Source organism: Patiria miniata, unplaced genomic scaffold (assembly GCF_015706575.1).
Source record: "Patiria miniata isolate m_02_andy unplaced genomic scaffold, ASM1570657v1 HiC_scaffold_7, whole genome shotgun sequence".
Classification (NCBI taxonomy): domain Eukaryota; kingdom Metazoa; phylum Echinodermata; class Asteroidea; order Valvatida; family Asterinidae; genus Patiria; species Patiria miniata.
In genome coordinates, this window is record NW_024037074.1 from 23,831,122 (window position 1) to 23,849,435 (window position 18,314).

The 18,314-nt window shown below is 39.5% G+C and overlaps 3 protein-coding genes across 3 annotated transcripts in view; all 3 read right to left on the bottom strand.

Annotated features, from left to right (window-relative positions):
- The window catches only part of LOC119744846 (macrophage mannose receptor 1-like), a 45,565-nt gene extending 40,520 nt beyond the window's left edge, over positions 1 to 5,045 (bottom strand). The window contains exons 1-5 of the mRNA XM_038221019.1: positions 4,940 to 5,045; positions 4,015 to 4,143; positions 2,749 to 2,831; positions 2,129 to 2,251; positions 1,166 to 1,237 (exon numbers count right to left, since the gene is read on the bottom strand). Coding sequence (XP_038076947.1) covers positions 1,166 to 1,237; positions 2,129 to 2,251; positions 2,749 to 2,831; positions 4,015 to 4,106 — 370 coding nt within the window. The 5' untranslated portion in view covers positions 4,107 to 4,143; positions 4,940 to 5,045. The remainder of the gene's footprint in view (positions 1 to 1,165; positions 1,238 to 2,128; positions 2,252 to 2,748; positions 2,832 to 4,014; positions 4,144 to 4,939) is intronic.
- Positions 4,594 to 11,457, bottom strand: LOC119745045 (macrophage mannose receptor 1-like). The gene is made up of 8 exons (XM_038221269.1): positions 11,308 to 11,457; positions 10,232 to 10,353; positions 9,233 to 9,360; positions 7,376 to 7,646; positions 6,804 to 6,834; positions 6,111 to 6,199; positions 4,940 to 5,052; positions 4,594 to 4,640 (listed from the first exon to the last, which is right to left on the bottom strand). The coding sequence occupies exons 1-8, from the start codon at positions 11,437 to 11,439 to the stop codon at positions 4,594 to 4,596; spliced, it is 933 nt and encodes a 310-aa protein (XP_038077197.1). The 5' UTR covers positions 11,440 to 11,457.
- Positions 11,458 to 17,269: 5,812 nt separating this feature from the next.
- LOC119745046 (lymphocyte antigen 75-like) overlaps positions 17,270 to 18,314 on the bottom strand; it is a 59,483-nt gene continuing 58,438 nt past the window's right edge. Inside the window, exon 52 of the mRNA XM_038221270.1 lies at positions 17,270 to 17,992. Coding sequence (XP_038077198.1) covers positions 17,763 to 17,992 — 230 coding nt within the window. The 3' untranslated portion in view covers positions 17,270 to 17,762. The remainder of the gene's footprint in view (positions 17,993 to 18,314) is intronic.

Below are 18,314 nucleotides of genomic sequence, written 5' to 3' on the forward strand. Positions count from 1 at the left end.
GTGAGTAGGTCTTTTCCAAGTTGCTTAAATACCAAGTCCGGATCCAGAGGGGTGACACAATTTTGGTTCCCCGAAAAAAGTGGGTCCACCCCAAATTGAATATGAAAAGCAAGGGGGAGGGGGCAAATGTGTTACTTTAGTTGAGTTTTGTGGGTAATGTATGCAGTGGCTGCCTTTTTGCGACGTCACTAAAAAAAGGGTTATTTTTTTTGGGGGGGGGGGATGGCCCCCATCGGCCACCCCTGCTCCGCCGTTGTTTAATACCCGTAACTTTTTTTGCTTGTCCAGAGTGCCAGCCTATAGGCTTTGTGCACAAGTACCCCTTCAACGGCCAGAAAAGGAGAGTTGGAGGAGACCTAGACCAGTTCCTGGTCAATCCACTGCATATTTTGAATTATCTAAAGTTATTGGGGGAGGGGATTAGTCTCGGAGACCATCACAAGTAAAATTCGAACGCATTCGCGTGCTGACGATGCCTGATGATCACGCGAAGATGCTGTGGCTAATAGCTTTGGCACATTCAGGAAGTTGCGAGTACTTCGCGCACAAACCAGTAATGTACTGTACATTACGCACACCATGTGTGTCTTGTCCACAGGGCTCTCAAAAGTGCTACAAACGCGCCCTCTTTTGTTGGTGCAAAGACCCCATGGTCCTCTTTGTGCCTCGCTGATCTCACCGGCTGACTGTCGCTTGTGAGTCGGCAGTGCTATTGCACAGGATAACCCAGTTATGCCAATGAATTGTCGTCAATTTAGCTCATCGTGCGCACTATACTCCCAAGGACAATGCTTTGTGTTTCCCTTTGTCCCTGTTATATAACACTCTCCCATAGACTAAGTACACGAACCTACTACAGAGGACCGTTTTGAACAAAAGACCCAACGCCCGAGGACTGAAAGGATCTGTTGTTCTCCCTTTGTGTGTGGGTCCTCGGGGGTTATGTACATGTAGAACACGTACACATCAGATGCATAAAAAGACTTCCAGTGAATAACCAAGAATGATCATTTTGTGGGTTCTGGGACCAGCTTTATTAATGTTGCCTTTTCTTGTTTTCTAAGGAAAGGAATTCGCATATTCTGCACTTTAGACACTGAAATACTAAAATTTTTGGTTGGCCAACAAAAAAAATAACTTAAAAACTGTATTTCATAATACTCACCAGCCTTAATTTTACAGATGAAGGACAGAACTTCATAGCAGTTGCCCGTGTTCCATTTACCCTGGGCGTCAGCTGGTAAAAGAAGAAAATGTGTCATAAATCATATTAAAAATATCTACAGATTAAGAATGTGACAAGATGAGTTGAGATATTAAACCGGTGATTACTTGAGGTTTACCGCTACCTCGAGGTAAGTTTACAGGTTTTACAGGGTAACTTGGGGTTCAACCTCAGGTTACCACTTGTGCACTAACATTGGTGTTTCCCTCGCAAAGTATTTTGTACAAATAACCACAGACCAATTTCATGGAGTGGCTAAGCTCAGCAAATACTGGCTACCAGCCAACATTACATAAGACATATTCTGTTTATCACTAGTTCTCTGCTTCTTTTTGCTTAGCACAACATTTTCTAAGCAGTAGTTTCTGCTTTTAGAGTATATCATTTACAGCTATCCAAAAAGTAACTGGCAAAATTATTGTTGAAAAGCTTCCTTGGTTTAAAGATAGTAATGGCACTTAATTCCCTGTGAAATTATTACTTCTGGATTACTTTAACTTTAAGAAAACAAAAAAAGACGCATATTTGGAATTGGGCGAATCCGTGAATGGCCGGTTGTTATGTTTTGCCAGTTCAGTGCCTGACATCGCGTAGCTGCAATCGGCTGAATGAGAACATGTTCCAGATGCTGATCACGGGCGCAATTCAAAAATGACTTGGCAACTTTTGAATTTGAAATCAAGATCCTAGAATACTGTTTTCTCGGAATATACAGCATTCACAGAGCTAAAACTTCATCAGATTAGTTGTTTAACACCCGTCTTTAGATTTTGAGCACTTTTGTTGCTTCAAACGAAACAAATGCACAAATGACAAATGATCTACTCTACCTTTAACCCAGATCAAATTTGCAATCAGCACAGTTAATTAAAGTAGACAACAAGAATGTCTCAGTGAACTCACAGGTATCGTAGAAGCCACAGTCTGGGTACCCCACTCTATTTGATGGCCCATTGGGTTGCCAGTTGTTGTACTGAGATATGGACGTGCCATCGGACCATTCAAAAGTTCCATCAGTCTTGAAATCTGTCAAAAATCAAATAAGATTTTACTTCGACTGGATTAAACACAATTTCTTTTAACAAAAAAGGAAATGGGGACACTTATTTAAAGTGCAAAGAATTCACTCAGGTTTGCTAATTAGGTGACGTTTAATTAGGATAATTTTTATTCAGAAAGTAAAAGGCCATCGTTTACAAGTTTAAACTAACGACACATTAAAAGATTGTCGTGATCTACCTGTCAATTTTGCATGTGGATATCCACATCTACCTCACCGAAATAATTAAGCATCGGAACACACCGCCTACCTTAAAATCCCAGCTGATACCCAATTGAACCCTGTAACACATTGGTTATTCTTCCTGAAGCACCCATCCACACCCAGATGGTACCCACAATAACTTCCACATAATACATGTACCCAATTGAGCCCCTGCACCACATTGAGTTTCCTAGCTGAAGCACCCACCCACACCCAGTTTATACCCACTTGAACCCATTGATCACCCTGTGTTTCCTACCTGAAACACCCATCCACACCCTGTCAATGTTCAGCTGATCCAGGCTAGCAAGTTGTTTCACAATGAAGGCATTCTCATCAGCACTGCAATTCAAAGCAAAAACAAAAATGCCTTTTTCAAAAAATGATATAACTTTGTAGACATGTCACAAACACTGACATGTCTACAAAATTATATATCATTATGAATTCGCAAAATACATAAACAGCAATATATTATCTATCAATAGGACAATCCGGGCAGACTATCAATTCTGCAGTTGTAATGACTCGAGTTAATCATTCGACTCAAGTCGACTCGACTTGATTGCAACGGGTAACTGACTCGAGCAATTTCTTAAGACCTCCGGCTAAATGTAAGTTGGAATTCCGACTAAATGTACCCGTATGTCCTGCGATGAAAACAATATTTAGATATATTTCTATAGTACCAGAAACACTTTCATATGTTTCAATTTGGTTTTGACATTGTCAGTGTAAAAATTATACCAGATATCCAAACCCAAACAAGAGATAAAACTGAAGTTTTACTTCTGCTTTGCATTCCTTCATCCATTCAGTAATATTATTAGAAAGCGTTCAAATATCACTGACTCGAACTGACGCGACTCGACCAAGGGCGGATCCAGAACACAATTTTTGGGGGGGCCAAAAAATTTTTTTTGTGCCCCCAAAAGTGGGCCAAAAAAATTACGGCGTGGGGTTCGGGGCCCGCTAGGGCCCCGAAAATTTTTTGGATTCTAGATGCTCTGTGGTGCGATCTGAGGCAATTTCTGACCACTTTAGCCAATGTGTTTTGAGGAAAAGATGGTGGTGTACTCATTGCCTGCCTTTATTGCGATGTCACATAAAAAAAAAAAAAAATTGGATTCGTTTTGGGGGGGCCATGGCCCCCTTTGGCCCCCTGGATCCGCCCTTGGACTCGACTCGAGTCAACGTTCTGGACCAAATGACTCAACTTGATTCACTTCCTTCAAATGACTCAAATAGACTTGAGTCACAACGTGTTATAACTCTGCAATTCTATGGGCTCCATGCACCAAAAGAGGGCGCCCTTTTACCTAGCAACGACGTGCCATAAGGGGGACACATACGTTTCCCTGGTTGACATGCGCGCACCGTTCCTTGTGTGTCACGCACGTACACCAGGGAATTTGTACATGCTTAGATTCACCTACATATCATGCAACCCTTCCCTTCTCAGCAGATATGTAACCCAAGACATAGAATTTTTGTGTAAGCCCACAAGTACATGGATGGATTCTACCTTTGGACATTGGCTAAGAAGGCCCGGTGGGCCTCGCAGGTTGCCTTGGCAACCCCCAGGTCATCGGGGAATTGGTGTAGATGTTGTAGCATTGGCCGCCATGGATACGCCACCCTGGAGCACAGGTCCCTGGCGAAAAACAAAAGGACACATCGGAGAATCATGAAAATCCTGATTTCATTCCATTGTTTACAATTGACTGCATGTGGAATCTCATTGTGGTGGCCATGGGGTAGAAATGACCCCTTTTTTTAAGGCAATATACAACGATTGCAAATACATAAAAAAAAAACTACCAAATTATTATGAAATATCTTACTTGACTGTAAGTGATTAATAGTTTTAAGCATCCTGTGACATCATGGCACCTAGTGTGCCGTCAGTTTCAAGAAAAGTGACATTTTTGTATCAATTTCCAACAATGGTCGGCCAACCATCGTTGCAAAAATTGACTTTTTTTTCAAATACCAAATTGCCAGGAAACTTGGAGAAAAAAATCCCCATTTTTCTTCAAGTCATTCAATATTTCAATTTTCAAAAGCTGTCCACACCTTTTTTATATATATAAATGAAAATATTTTACCTGTCCTCTGGTGAAACACATTGGCTATCAGAAACAAAATATGCTGATTTGCGGGAACAAAAATGTCAGGATATCAGTTAAAACAAAAAATGGAAGGTCCCACTTTCACATTGTGTTATGAAATTTTTTCAATTTTTCAAGACAGTTTGAACTGTTTAAAGTTGAACTCTTACTCTTTAGGCCTATATGGGTCATTTTTTTCAAGTGTTTGTTTGTTTTGTTGTTGCCTCTTTGCCCTTATTGGCTTTGTTTTTCTCCCTCATCAAAGGATTTTCAAGAATCCTTGGCTTTATTCAATAGTCAAACTGTAAAAGGCTTGAAAAAAACATCCATATTCCTTACCCTTGTCTTTCTCACAGACGAAGCTTCTCTTGCTCGTGCAAGCCGCTGTGGTCCATTTCCCGTCAGCTGGGTTGTTCAAAATTTCAACGCAGTTGCCTCCACTTGTAAAAAAGCTTGAAAAATAATAGAGAAAATATATTACGTCGGGCTAACATCCACAACCTTCAAGGCGAGACTGGCAAACCATAAGCAGTCATTCAGATCCGAGAGCAAGAGGTCACAAACAGAGCTAAGTAAACATATATGGGACTTAAAGGACGAGGGGAAAGACTATGAAATCAAATGGGGCATTGTTCAGAAAGAACTGCCATACGTAAACAAGAGATGCAATTTGTGTATAGCAGAGAAGTACATAATCATATGTAGGCCAGATGTAGGTACACTAAATAAGAGAAGCGACATCGTCTCCAAGTGCAGGCATCGAGACAGGTGTGTTCTTACTTCAGTGACGTAAACGCGTACTAACTTCATGACGTAAAGCATGTAACGCGTGTGCGCGCTTGATTCGAAATAAGATAAGATGCTACTTGTATTCTATATTTTGTCATTCTGCTGATGAGTGCCTTATGGTAAGAAACAGTCTATCCAGAAGAGACATATGCCAAAGTTTGATTAGCTCATATTCTGAATTTATTGCATGAAAAAAAAAAAAAAAATATATATATATACAGCGCGTTCCAAAATAACAGCAACTTTTTTTTTTGCGAGGCTCTAGCGTCGGCAAGGAAACACTTACCGCCATTGTGTGTATACCATTTTAAAGCTTGAAATCTTAACTTTATCCCTAGCGAGTGAGTATTGATTTGATATTTAAAAGAGTTTTTAAATTATTCGTGTTCAAATAAAGGCATGTCGCAAACAAAGTCAACCGAATTCAAGGAAAATCGATGATGCGGTACGTCAGATGCAAACTCGCGTCAACAAGCTGTTGAAATAACAAAAACAAATTAGATCATTTATATTAAAACATATTGAACTTGAAATGAAGAACAATATCGTGAATGTGTTGAAGGTGCAGTCTGCCTGGATCAAAAAAAAAAGGAAACACAGAAAGTAAAAGGCAAGGAGACCAATACTGCACAAGTCAAAGACTCATGCAATATTTGTATAGCTCTTGCAATGTATACTGTATCCCCCTCGAAGCCATCCCATATCATATAAATATCTTTACCTGTTATCTGGCTGGCCCGCAGCCCAGTTTGTGTTGCTTCCAAGATTGGTATTATCCACCCAAGTATACTGTCCTTGGACATTCTTGATCTAAAGGTTCGAAGAATGAATTTTAAAGACAAGAATTTGAATACACTTGCAAGAAACATTGCAGATAAAAAGAAATTAGAGGTATTATACCACATTTGTAATTTCAGAAATGGATGGATTTGGGGGTTAGCATATTATAGTAAGTATTGTTACACCAACTAGCTGGCTTGCACCTGTTAACCGATGTGTAAACAATTGCAAACAAAATGTGGACTAACTAAATTTGGTTAATTTGGGGCAGTATATTTGAAAAAAAAGGTCAGTGTTTTTCCAATGATGGTCAGCCGACCATCATTGGGAATTGATTCAAAATTTCCACTTTGTTGAAAATGACAGCACACCAGGTGCCATGATTTGACAGAATACTTGAGACTATTATGCACTTACAGTTCAGTAATTAAGGTATTTCATAATAATTTGGTAGTTTTATTCTTTGATGTTTGCAAATGTTGTATATTACAATGTAAGGTACATTTAATCTGTGTCAGTTTGGCGTCAAGAGGGTCTTCCAGCTTGTACCAATAGTTGACAGTCACATCAAAATGACAGTCTATACGACCGACTTACTGACAGTCAACTAATTAGACCGACAAACAGCCCCTACCTGGTCGGTCAGTCCAATCAAGGTCTTCCGGCTAGTATCAAAAGTTGAAAGTAACATCAAAATGAGAGCCTCAGACCTACAAAAAGTCCACTAATCTGACTGACAAACAGCCCCTACCTGATCCATCTACCCAATCAAGAAGGTCTTCTATCTGGTATCAATAGTTGACGGTCATATCAGAATGAGAGCCTACGGGACTGACCTATAGACAGTCGATCAATCAGACAAACAAACAGCCCCACCTGATCTGCCAGTTCAATCCAGAAAGTCTCCTAGCTAGAGTCAATAGTTGATGGTCACATCACAATAACAGCCTACAGTACACGCCCTACAGTCTACCAATCAGACTGACAAACAGCCCCCACCTGATCCATCTACCCAATCAAGGTCTTCCAGCTAGTACCAATAGCTAACAGTCACATCAAAATGAGAGCCTACATGACTGACCTAGACAGTCAACCAACCAGACTGACAAACAGCGATTAACAGCCCCTACCTGATCTGCCAGTTCAATCCAGAATGTCTCCTAGCTAGAATCAATAGTTAACGGTCACATCAAAATAACAGCCTACAGGACTGAGCTACAGACAGTCAACCGATCCGACCGACAAACAGTACTGACCTGATCGGTCAGTCCAAGCCAGAAGGTGTTCCAGCTTCCAGCCACAGACATGGTCAGGATCATAGTCTGCTCGGCATCTGAGTGGATCTGAAGCAGGTCAGCCTCTCGATCCTGGCAGTACTGGCGGGCGTCGGCCCACGTCATGGAGTAGCCGTAGTACCTAAAGCAGCGCTCCACGCCCGTGGTCCAGCCATTGTCCTCGTCGCACGCCAGTGGAACGTCTGTCGTGAAGATGAAGAAATATTAGGTGAAGTTAATTTTTAATTGTTTTTTTTTTATAGGGGGCTACTTTCTACTTTTAAGAAGATATTCACAACCTTATCAAGACGTCGTTGTGGAGGGAATAACAAGAAGAATGTTAATGTAATCAACCATTAGCAAAAAAGATATTGCTTTTCATCTGAAATTTGTTCTTGTATTAAAGCTTAGGCCAAAAAAAAAAAGTCTCCGGTTTCTGGCATGGAGCTTGCCCAAAAAGTGGTGCAGCGCCACGGCTTTTTTTTTTTTTTTTACCTGACTTTTTTGCTTCAAATGTCGGCTGATGACTGCAAATGGTGTCCGACTAAACTTAGTGCAAATATATGGGAGTCCAGAGAGGCCACATAAAGCTTATTCTCGATCATAACCCCATCTAAAAACACGTTAAAATTGTGCAGCAGCAGGATTCCAGTCAAACCAGTGAGTTTGGCGGTTTTGAGACATCATCTTTCATTGAAAAAAAAACTTTTTCATTTTGCCGACGTGCATGGCAACGGCGACGCGCGCGCATACCAGAAACCGGAGACTTTTTTTTTTGGCCTTATCATATTTATTATAAACAGGCTTATGCTGACGACTCCGAAACAGCAAATTTGCAAATCTTGGTAAATCTCGTTTATTTATTTATTTTCTCGAATCAGTCTCCTTTACTACCACAAGGGCGAATCACGGGGGTTGATTTGGGTGGCTAACGACACCCCACAGCCCCCCCCCCCAACCCCACCTGACCGACCAATGCTAATTATTTACATTATGGGAAAAAAATGTTAATTTTCCTGAATAAAGTAAATGATCAATATTGTAAATTCGATTCATTGCTGCAGGCCTTTGACCTTTTTATTTGTTGACTTCAATGCGTTAAACCCCCCACCCCCACCCACATCCTCCAAACACATCCCCCCACCCACCGGTCAAAATAAAGTTGGACTCATCAATACCCCGGCCGGGACTTGCCCCAGAAAAAATTGAAATCTACAATGATCTCTCCTGCATTATAAGACAATTTGAGGGAAAAAAAAGTAATTTTAGCTTCCATTTGTTTTTTGGCCCCATTTTTACTACTATTATATAACTCAGCGGCTGAACAGGGGAGGGGGGTGTTGTTGCGACCCCCGACCCCTTCCCCCTAGATCCGCTACCGTGTCCCCCAACTATCCCTTTATAAGCATTAAGGAGGTACTTCTACACAGAGTCCATAACTTAATTCTGTTGAAATCCATGGGTAAGCTTCGGATTCCAAATACAGGGATTAGGCCATCAGCCTGGGGATTTGGCCAGTATCAAATCAGGGCATAAATGATTATAGTGCCCATGCGCAAGGTATACCGCCCCTAGAGGGGTAACAAGCTTTTTGATAGACATTTTGAAAAAAAGGGTGATAACACCCAAAAAGCTGCCACCGCTGCAATGCTATCACATATTTTCCCAACTCTGGAGGTGTATACCTTGCCAAAAATCGCTATGACCATTATTCCCCTCATTTGATACCGGTGGCCAAAATTTTGGACCGAGGCTGATGGCCTAGATAGAAAGGTAATCTCCTGCTTACCGTTCGGCCTCTGACATATGAAGTAATATGATGTGCCGCAGCCCACGTCATTCCATTTGCCGGTTGGTAACATGGTGACACAGTCTTCATTACCGGAATTGTTGGGCTCGCCTGTATTCCAGTTAGGACTGGTTTATCAAACAGAATAAAACATTCAGCAAGCACACTAACACAAGCAAAATATCAAACGACATACTACATATACCAGAGGGTACAGCATGACAAAGAATGTCTTCATTGTAGCTGGTTTGAAACGCTTGTCGTTTGACTTGAAACTGAATGACACAACATTGACTTGTGTGTGATTTGCCACAGCTTGTGGTTGATGCGATTAACTTGTGATGACTTGTGTTGAGTTATGATTGCCTTGTGATTGCCTTGTGCTTGCCTTGTGCTTGACTTGTGATGAGGTAAGGATTGACTTATGATGACATGATGTGTGGATTACAATTCTTGAAACCACTCTGGCCCTACTTGTCACGCTCATCTCAACGACTTATGATTGACTTGCGATGACGTGTGATTGACTTGCGATGACTTGTGATTGACTTGCGATGACTTGTGATTGACTTGCGATGACTAGTGATTGACTTGCGATGACTTGTGATTGCCTTGTGATGACTTATGATGAGTGGATTAAAAATAATTCTTGAAACCACTCTGGCCCTACTTGTCAAGCTCATCTCCATGACTTATGATTGACTTATGATTGACTTGTGATTGACTTGTGATGACTTATGATATTACAAATAATTCTTGAAACCACTCTGGCCCTACTTGTCAAGTTCATCTCCATGACTTATGATTGACTTATGATTGACATGTGATTGACTTGTGATGACTTATATTACAAATAATTCTTGAAACCAATCTGGCCCTACTTGTCAAGCTCATCTCTGTGACTTATGATGGACCAGTTATGACTTGTTTTTGACTCGCTATGCCTTGTGATTAACCTGTGATGTCTTAAGATGGGTAAATTACAACTGTAAGACTCACTTATTTGCCTGTTGGTCTAGCTCATCTCCGTTGACCCAGACAAACTTGCCCTCCTGGCCTTGATCAGAGAGTCCAAGCATGAAGCGATCGTTTACACTATTGACAAGGTTTGCTACCCAGGTCTGTAAGAAACAACAATTTGAGCAATTGAGGAAAACCTGCAATCAAAAAACGGACAATGCATAGCCACACCCCTGTGCCAAAAAAAAATAACTTTAAAAATCAAGGTCTGTGTAGCCTCTCCATAACAGTTGTTCTACCATGCTATTTTTTAAGAATAGATGTCGCATTTATATTGCTATATTTCTATACAAACATTAACTTTTGCATTAGAATCTAATAAAAAAAGACGCGCCTACATTTAGTTATGGAATACATACTTTACACATTTTGAATGATTTACAACATTCAGTTAATCCTTGTGTGCGTTATGGGTGCAAACACAAACAGTAGAAGCATTTTTTTGGTTAAATAAAACACCCAAAGGAAATTTAATTAAATTAAGAGGAAAAACTAGTACTTTGAAGAGCACTACCTGTGCTCTTCAAAGTACTAGTTTTTTTTCCTTTGATCAACTTTAAATTCTTAGTCATTCATTTGTAACTTTGCTCCAAATCTACTTGGGTGCAGTCCATCTCTCAGTATTCATATAATTTTCAAGTTATGAATTTGGTTTGAACCCTGAGGGGGAACATGGTGCTTATCTTGGGCAAGACACTTTACTACGATTGTCTCTCTTCAACCAGGAGTATAAATTGGTACGTGTGAGGGTAGAGATGATTAGGCTGATCCACTGAGTTGCCGAAAAGTAGTCTGATGGGCTATGATAAACAGGGGTAGTAGCTGTGAAGTGCTTTGAGACTTGGGGTATAAAATGCTATATAAGTACCTCATGATTCCTATTTAAGTACACTTGGGGACTCAGACAAAAATACATGTAACCTTTCTATAAAGGGATCATTAGTCCATTGTGTGTCCATTGTGTAAGTCGGCCCCAACTTTAGAGTAGGCCTAACAGACAAAATAATGGACTGAAAATTTGGATATGGAAAAGCGGCTTTATAGTAGGCTCTCACATTCATGGCGTCATCTTTGATGACCACTAGGTCAGTCAGTGTATCGTAAGCCTTGCAGTCCTTCTGGGCCTCATAGAAGTTCTTCTTGGAGTCCGTCTTGAGGACGACGCAGGTGTCCCCAGCGGTGTACATCTCCCAACCATGGGGGCATCGTTGGCAGAGAGCTATACAAATAAATAAATAAACAAACAAACAAACAAACCAATAAGCAAAACATAATAAAAACAACAGATACAGAAAACACATGTCTTATGTGTCACATGAGCACAGTGAGCCAGTGGTTATGGCGTTTGACTCAGGGGCAACAAGGCATGGTTTAAATTCTCAATGAGAATCAGGATGTTCTTGGGCAAGATACTTTACAACAACTGCTCAGCTTCACCCGTGGGTATCCTGATTTTATTGGCATAGGCTGGAGAAGTAGTGATGTGCCAAATGGGTAAATGCTCCAAAAATCATGATTTTTGCTTCATAAATTCTGCTTCTCCCTTCAATTCTTAGATCACATGAAGCTATAGGAATTAAAGGAGACCACGCACATATACACTGGCAAACCGGGCTAGATTTTAAGACACCCCACTTTTCAGCTGGACCAACCCACAAGATGGGAACAGTTAAAAAAAGAAAATATATTATTATTTTATAAGAAACATCAAATGAGATAACAGTTTTTTGTTTTTTTTAACTCCCCTACAAATGTCTGTGTATGGCAACACCAGGTACAATGTGGACACAATGATAACCAAAGTCATTACTGTCTTATAGATTGCCGGCATTAAGTTAACAGGGCAAAGTTTGGCATTTGTTTTTCTTTGTTTTGCCTTTAACAAAATAGATTGGCGAAAATAAAATTCAGTGACCTTAATGGCAGACAAAAACTGTCAGCTGACCATGCTTTGTGGAAAAAATGCTGGTGATTATGAATCAGAAATTTCAGAACTAGTACTTTCGTTTTGTTCCCTCCACCTCCATGAATGATGGTTCAGCCAATGGATTTTTTTTCTTTTCAGTTTTCTATTTTGTCTGTTGAAATATATGTGTAATTACAATAATTCTTCAACGATCCCTCATAATTGTCCAAGTTCTCAAATTTTACATACTATTTTCAGAAGAAACACATCTACTTTTAAACTTGTCCAAGTTTAAACTCAAAACCCCCAGGAGTTATTTCTATTATTTTACACTTTTATTTTTGTGAAACCCCAAGTTGGAATTTGTTAATACAATAAACACAATAACACAATGCTTGTACATGTTGTTAAACATGTACTAACAACAATATGACTTTCCACCTCGCCTTTTTTCCTTTCTTTTTCCCCCCTTTGGACTATTTTTCCACTTTTTTTTTGCTTTTCCATGGGAAGGGGGGGGGGCACCCCCTTGAACCCCCCCCCCCCCACCCCCGACGATGCCCATGATTATTTGGAGAAAGCTAACAGTGAAGGTACTTTCAAAACAGGATGTCTGCAGGCATACTTTTTATGTGTTAGAAGCCCAACAATTGTGCATATGTTTTCTCTGTCTTCTCAAAATGTATAGATTCACCAAGAAAAACTTCATTAGGTTAGTTGTTATGTAACGCACTTCAGATTTTGAGCAATTTTGTGGCTTGAAACAAAAGCAAAAATGCTAAAAAAAAACCAAAATGATCCTAGATACCTTTAAAAAAAAAAGAGATTAAAGACACTTGGGGGTTTTGTGGTACAATACATTGAACAACCACAGAATTTTGAAAAGTTGTAACCCTTTTTCCTAAAAAAAGTTATGCAATGTTTTGCCAAAGTTGGAAGACCTTATGTACCAGGCCACTCATGATACAACTCCACACTCCACCATGTCACAAATATTAATTGCGATTGTAGCCGATAAGTTAAGTCAACGAAATCAAACTGAGTGGACGTGTAATGGGCTTCACAAGAGTGTCAAAGACCACACGCTATTCAGATCAATTCCAAAGGTTTCCCAAAGTAAGGGCTGTGTCATGCTGAGCGTGAGTGGGGCGTGAAGTTGACTAAGGCCTTTACAGTTTAAAGGGAATATACATTTGCAAACATCGAAAAATAAAACTACCAAGTTTTTACGAAATACTTTACTAGGATGTTGGTAAATGACAGTATAAAGCATACTGTAAAATTATGGCACCTGGTGTGAAGTCATTTTCAAAAAAATGGTAATTTTGTATACATTTCCAACGGTGGTCGGCTGACCACCGTTGGAAAAACCTAACTATTTTTCAACTACTGATCCAAATTTACCATTTTTTTCTGTCTAAATTTTGTTTGCTATTGGTTACATGTTCATGAACGGGTGCGGGCAGACTAGACTGGTTCCCTCACCTTACAATTTTCCGGCATCTATAAATATCGATCTATTTCATCTTTAGTGGAGTCAGGGAACCAGACTGCTTGAATATTTTTGTTTTTCTTGGTTTTCCAGCATTTTCGAACACAAAACTTCAAACATGTTAGTGTAACAATATTTGATCTATTATACTGACCCCTCAAATAGTTCATTTCTGAAAATAACAGCAAAAGCCAATGATGTACATTCCCTTAAGTAATCTGTTTTAAAACAAGAGATCTGGTAAACTTACCAAATGTTTAACAATACACAAAAAGGTGTGTTAACATCAAATACTTGTTCAAACCCTACCAAGTTGCACAATGTTATGAACTTGAAGAATATAACTAGTGCGAACTTGTAAAAACAAATTTCGTAAGGTTTCTTGATAAGCATGTTTACACAACTTGTGCTACTGGATAGTTTCAACTTTTTCAACTATTTTTTTCGTCACTGATGCGTAAACGCCAGTACTTTGATAGCTACTAATCAAAAGTTGAAAATAATATTTGAAAATAGGTGAAAATTGCCATCAAATGTGGATTTCCTTTATCATGAACGACCGTGTAGACTCTTAGTGAAGAATTTGGCACTAAAATGCATTCAATATGAAATTGAGCCAAAAAAAAAAAAAAAAAGATAAGCAAAACCAAAGCAGACAACTGTTTGCTTAAGTGATCTGGCTTATTAATAAAATGAAAAAAATGTTGCAACCTGACGCCACTTGCGCGATTGTGTACAAAGTCTATGGAGAGTTGAGAAAATTTTCTAAGTATTTCCTAACAAGATTTGAAATGTTTCTCAGTCCCAGATTAATGTCTCATCATCATTATTGCAATGAATGACCTTCACTGAGATGATATATGAAGTAAAAAAGTGGCTAGGTTGCATCATTCTTTCCAAATGTAAACTTGGATGTTTTATTCCACCTCCAACACTTCTTTTAAAATATTTGTTAGGTGTCTACAACCCTCTGAAATGAAAAGGCTTTTATGGGCACAAACAGATCTGCTTCACATGCAGACTGGTTCCCGGTCCGTACATTATCAATACTGGTACTGATTGTGGGGCTGGAACCAGCCTACCCTGCAAGAACGGAATTATTGTCGGACAGTAAGTAATTCGAAATTTGCAAAGTAATATTACCGGTAACTAAACATGGGCAGATTTTTTGTTCAGTCAATGCCTCGTTCAAAAATGAATGACTTGTTGGGGGGGGGGGGGGGCTAGACAAATAAACCTAATAAGATGAATTGATTTTTTTCGGGGGGAGGGGATGAAACTCGAAAAGAGCACGGTGAATGCAAATTTAAGTATCATATCCATCAAAGCAGTCTAGACTGCATCCTGATGCCACTCTTGTCATATTATCTCAATGAAGGACAATCATTGCCAAAAAATGTTGGAAAGACTTGAATCAGGGGCTAAGAAACCTTTCTAATTTGTTAGAAAATACTTTGAAAATGCACTCAACTCTCCATAGACTTTGCACACAACCAAAGAAGTGGCGTCATACTACGTTCTTTTCAGAAAACTGAATATCACACAGACAAAAAAAATCTAGGACATATAATCTTGCACAGTCTGTTCACAAAATTATAACAACTTAATTATATATAGCCACTTTCAACAATAAGGCGTTTCACGGTAATATGCGCCATCTTGCCGACAGGGCAATTTTACAAGTGTTGCTGTGTACGCATCGTCAATGAAAAACTTTGGCGCTTCCAAGTCATCATGTGGTCATTCCAAAATGCACCTGCATCTAGCAACTAGTGCTCCTTTTGCCCTGTGATTACCTTGCATAATTACCTTGAAACACCTTATTGTGCAATATGTTACAAGACAAAAAGGGAGAAGCCACGCCCCCCCCACCCCTACAAGCCTAAATGTAGAAATTACTCAAAAGAATATATGAGGTAGACATACCGAGTGGCAGAAGAGCCAACACACAGATGAGAAGAGACCTCATAATAGTTCTTCTAATCGGCCCGAGTCCCCAGAATAAATTTCTTGTGAAACTTTCAAAGGGCTGCAACTTCAATTTTGGAAATTCTCCACCTAAAAATGAAGAATCTGCCAAACTGTGGGTAGACCCAACCTACCAGCTAGAAATAAGGAAAACTACACAGAAGTAACAAATTTTCATTTGATTTTGAAGTTTGGTCATTGCACAAAGGTCAAGCAATTATCTACACTCACAATCAGTGATTTGGACTTCAATAATTGAGCTTTCAACTTCAACTTGCAATTACCATATTTTTTGTTTAAGATAAGGAGATTTATTTGGCTGCCCCCCTGGAACAACATTACACGTACTTTGGCATGTTTGATTCGCGTGCAAATGTGTCAACGCGTTATCAGTTGTAATCTTGAGAGTTAAACTAATTTTGGCACAGTGCACTGATAGGAAATGGCAAAAGTTACTGTATTACAACAAACTTGTTTTGTTCCTGCAAATGCGTAGAAATAATCTGAGAAACCATGATGGGAAGACATCAATGAAGTGGCTCCGTGCTCAGAGAGACCTAGCAATGTATTCATCATTCAGATTTTGCAAACAAAATATAATGAAGCAAATATTTACAGGAAACAAAGAAACAACATGGTTTGAACTAGAAATAGATCAACATTTATTAGGAATATACAGGAATTGTTCAATAAGATTAATAATACAAGTTGCAAAATCACAAAATCGTAGATATTCAACTAGAAAATATATAAAAACATAGATCACTATAGTTTTTTTTAATATTCACATTGTCACTTAACTCTCATAGATCACATATGGCATAAAAATGAAAGTTTTTTAAAATTTTAAAAGTTCTTCAGGAGAGCAGGAACTGGTCAAAAGACTGTCCATAGGAAAGTGTGGATTTGAGTGTGGATTTGATTGTCTTAATTAATGGAATGATGGAATTAAGAAAAAAACATAATCGGCTCACCATAATGGAACAGTAGTGGGTTTCAAACCATCCTCAAAACATGAACAAATTTAGAACAAATTCAGAAGGATTATATCTTACAAACTGAATATTTACACTCGTACACACTAAAACACATGTGTTTCCATGGTAATAAAGTTGTGCCTGAACAAGCACTAAGAGAATCTGTGTGAAAGATAATTACATTCTTACTGATTTTAAATTTTTTTTTACAATTACACAAACCCCATATTGTTGCCTCTGATATGACCATAATTTTTATCCTAATCTAAAAAGGTTTTTTTTAAGGAGGTTCATGATGGTGTTCATGATGTCTTTTATCCAAATTGTACCAGTGTTTCTAAAGGAAGGAAAGGGGTGGTTGAAATAACCAATTCGCTCTTTTCACACTCCGCCATTGGGCATGCACAGCCTCGATCTGGCAACTTTACACAATAAAAATAGCCGGTTCAGTCGACGGGAATCACTGAACTGGCTATATTTATTGTGTAAAGTTGTAAGATGGAGGCTCTGCATGCCCATGGCGGAAGTGTGAAAATCTGAACCCCCAAAAAAAGCAAAATCTCAACCCCAAAGAAGTTTCTGTCAAGTTTGTAACAACAAAAAAAGTCCTCAAAAATTTGGCTCCCACAAAAACAGTTTTAATAAATTTTTCATCTTAAAGCCAACAAATTCCCCCCCCAATACTTCAATACAGATCAATTTACATATGTGAATATTTATTAGAGCACGTAACTTAACTCTTAACTCTGTATGCCCTTTCACACTATCAAAAATATCCAGTTCCAACCCCGACAATTTGACAAGCCCTCTCAGACTTGCGAGAATCTTACACATGTGGCTTTTACACATGTCCGGCATTCTACACAGGTAACGTCCAACCTCAATCGGGACCAGGGTTAAGAGGCTCTATCCAGGTAGACAATCCAAAATTTAGGGTTATCCCATGTACAAGCCAGTGTTAGTGTGAACGGTATGCTTTGCCTACCCGTGTTCAATGGAACCTGTGTTGCAGTGGACCTGTGCTGAATACAACAAGGGTAGGCGATACGACAGTGTGAAATGGCCTTCTCTTTGTTACTGTTCAAGGGGTACTTGTACCGAGTCCATAGTAAAGGAAGATGGCATGAAACACAGATCAATGCAATTAGATCCTAGTTTGTGAAACAGCTATGCCTCGGCTGACGCGGTATTGATGGTGGTGGGGTCACTGACTTTGACCTCTTCCGTGCTGACGCTGTACATGGCGTTGTCGAAGCCCACCGTGCCGATGTCCAAGGGAGCCTTGGTGGTCTTGGAGCGGGACTTCAGGAAGCATGCCACCAGGGCAATCAGCAGGACCGCCACCAGGACAGCCAGGATGATGCCGATGATCACTCCCGCGGACACGCCAGAGGATTCTGTCACGGGGGAAAAACGGAAGGGATTGTTTGAGATTTCTGGAACTACAATGGACTGTACTTGTTTAATGCCACACTTGTTCAATACCGGCCAAGCTCATATTTATTCCCATTTATAAATAACTTATGGTTAAAAAGTCAAAAGTCACAAATTATAAATTTCCTACAATTTTCAACAAGTTTACTTCATGTTTTGTGAAACACCCCTCTAGCTTTGTTTATGGTATGTGTCTCGCGCAAGTAGCATAAACATTCCTTATATGGAGATCAGCGCGTGCGTTGCGTACTGCATGCTGTGGCACAGAACGCAGCGGTGCCAGTG

What these genes read in the sequence shown, in the direction of transcription:
- LOC119745045 (XM_038221269.1), bottom strand. Translation starts at nt 11,439, where the DNA reads ATGTACACCGCTGGGGACACCTGCGTCGTCCTCAAGACGGACTCCAAG. An exon ending in ACTGTCTGTAGCTCAGTCCT is followed by an intron (nt 6,835 to 7,375) that starts GTAGGCTGTTAT and finishes TTTTGATACTAG; the next exon opens with CCGGAAGACCTTGATTGGAC. An exon ending in TGATTGGACTGACCGACCAG is followed by an intron (nt 6,200 to 6,803) that starts GTAGGGGCTGTT and finishes TCGAACCTTTAG; the next exon opens with ATCAAGAATGTCCAAGGACA.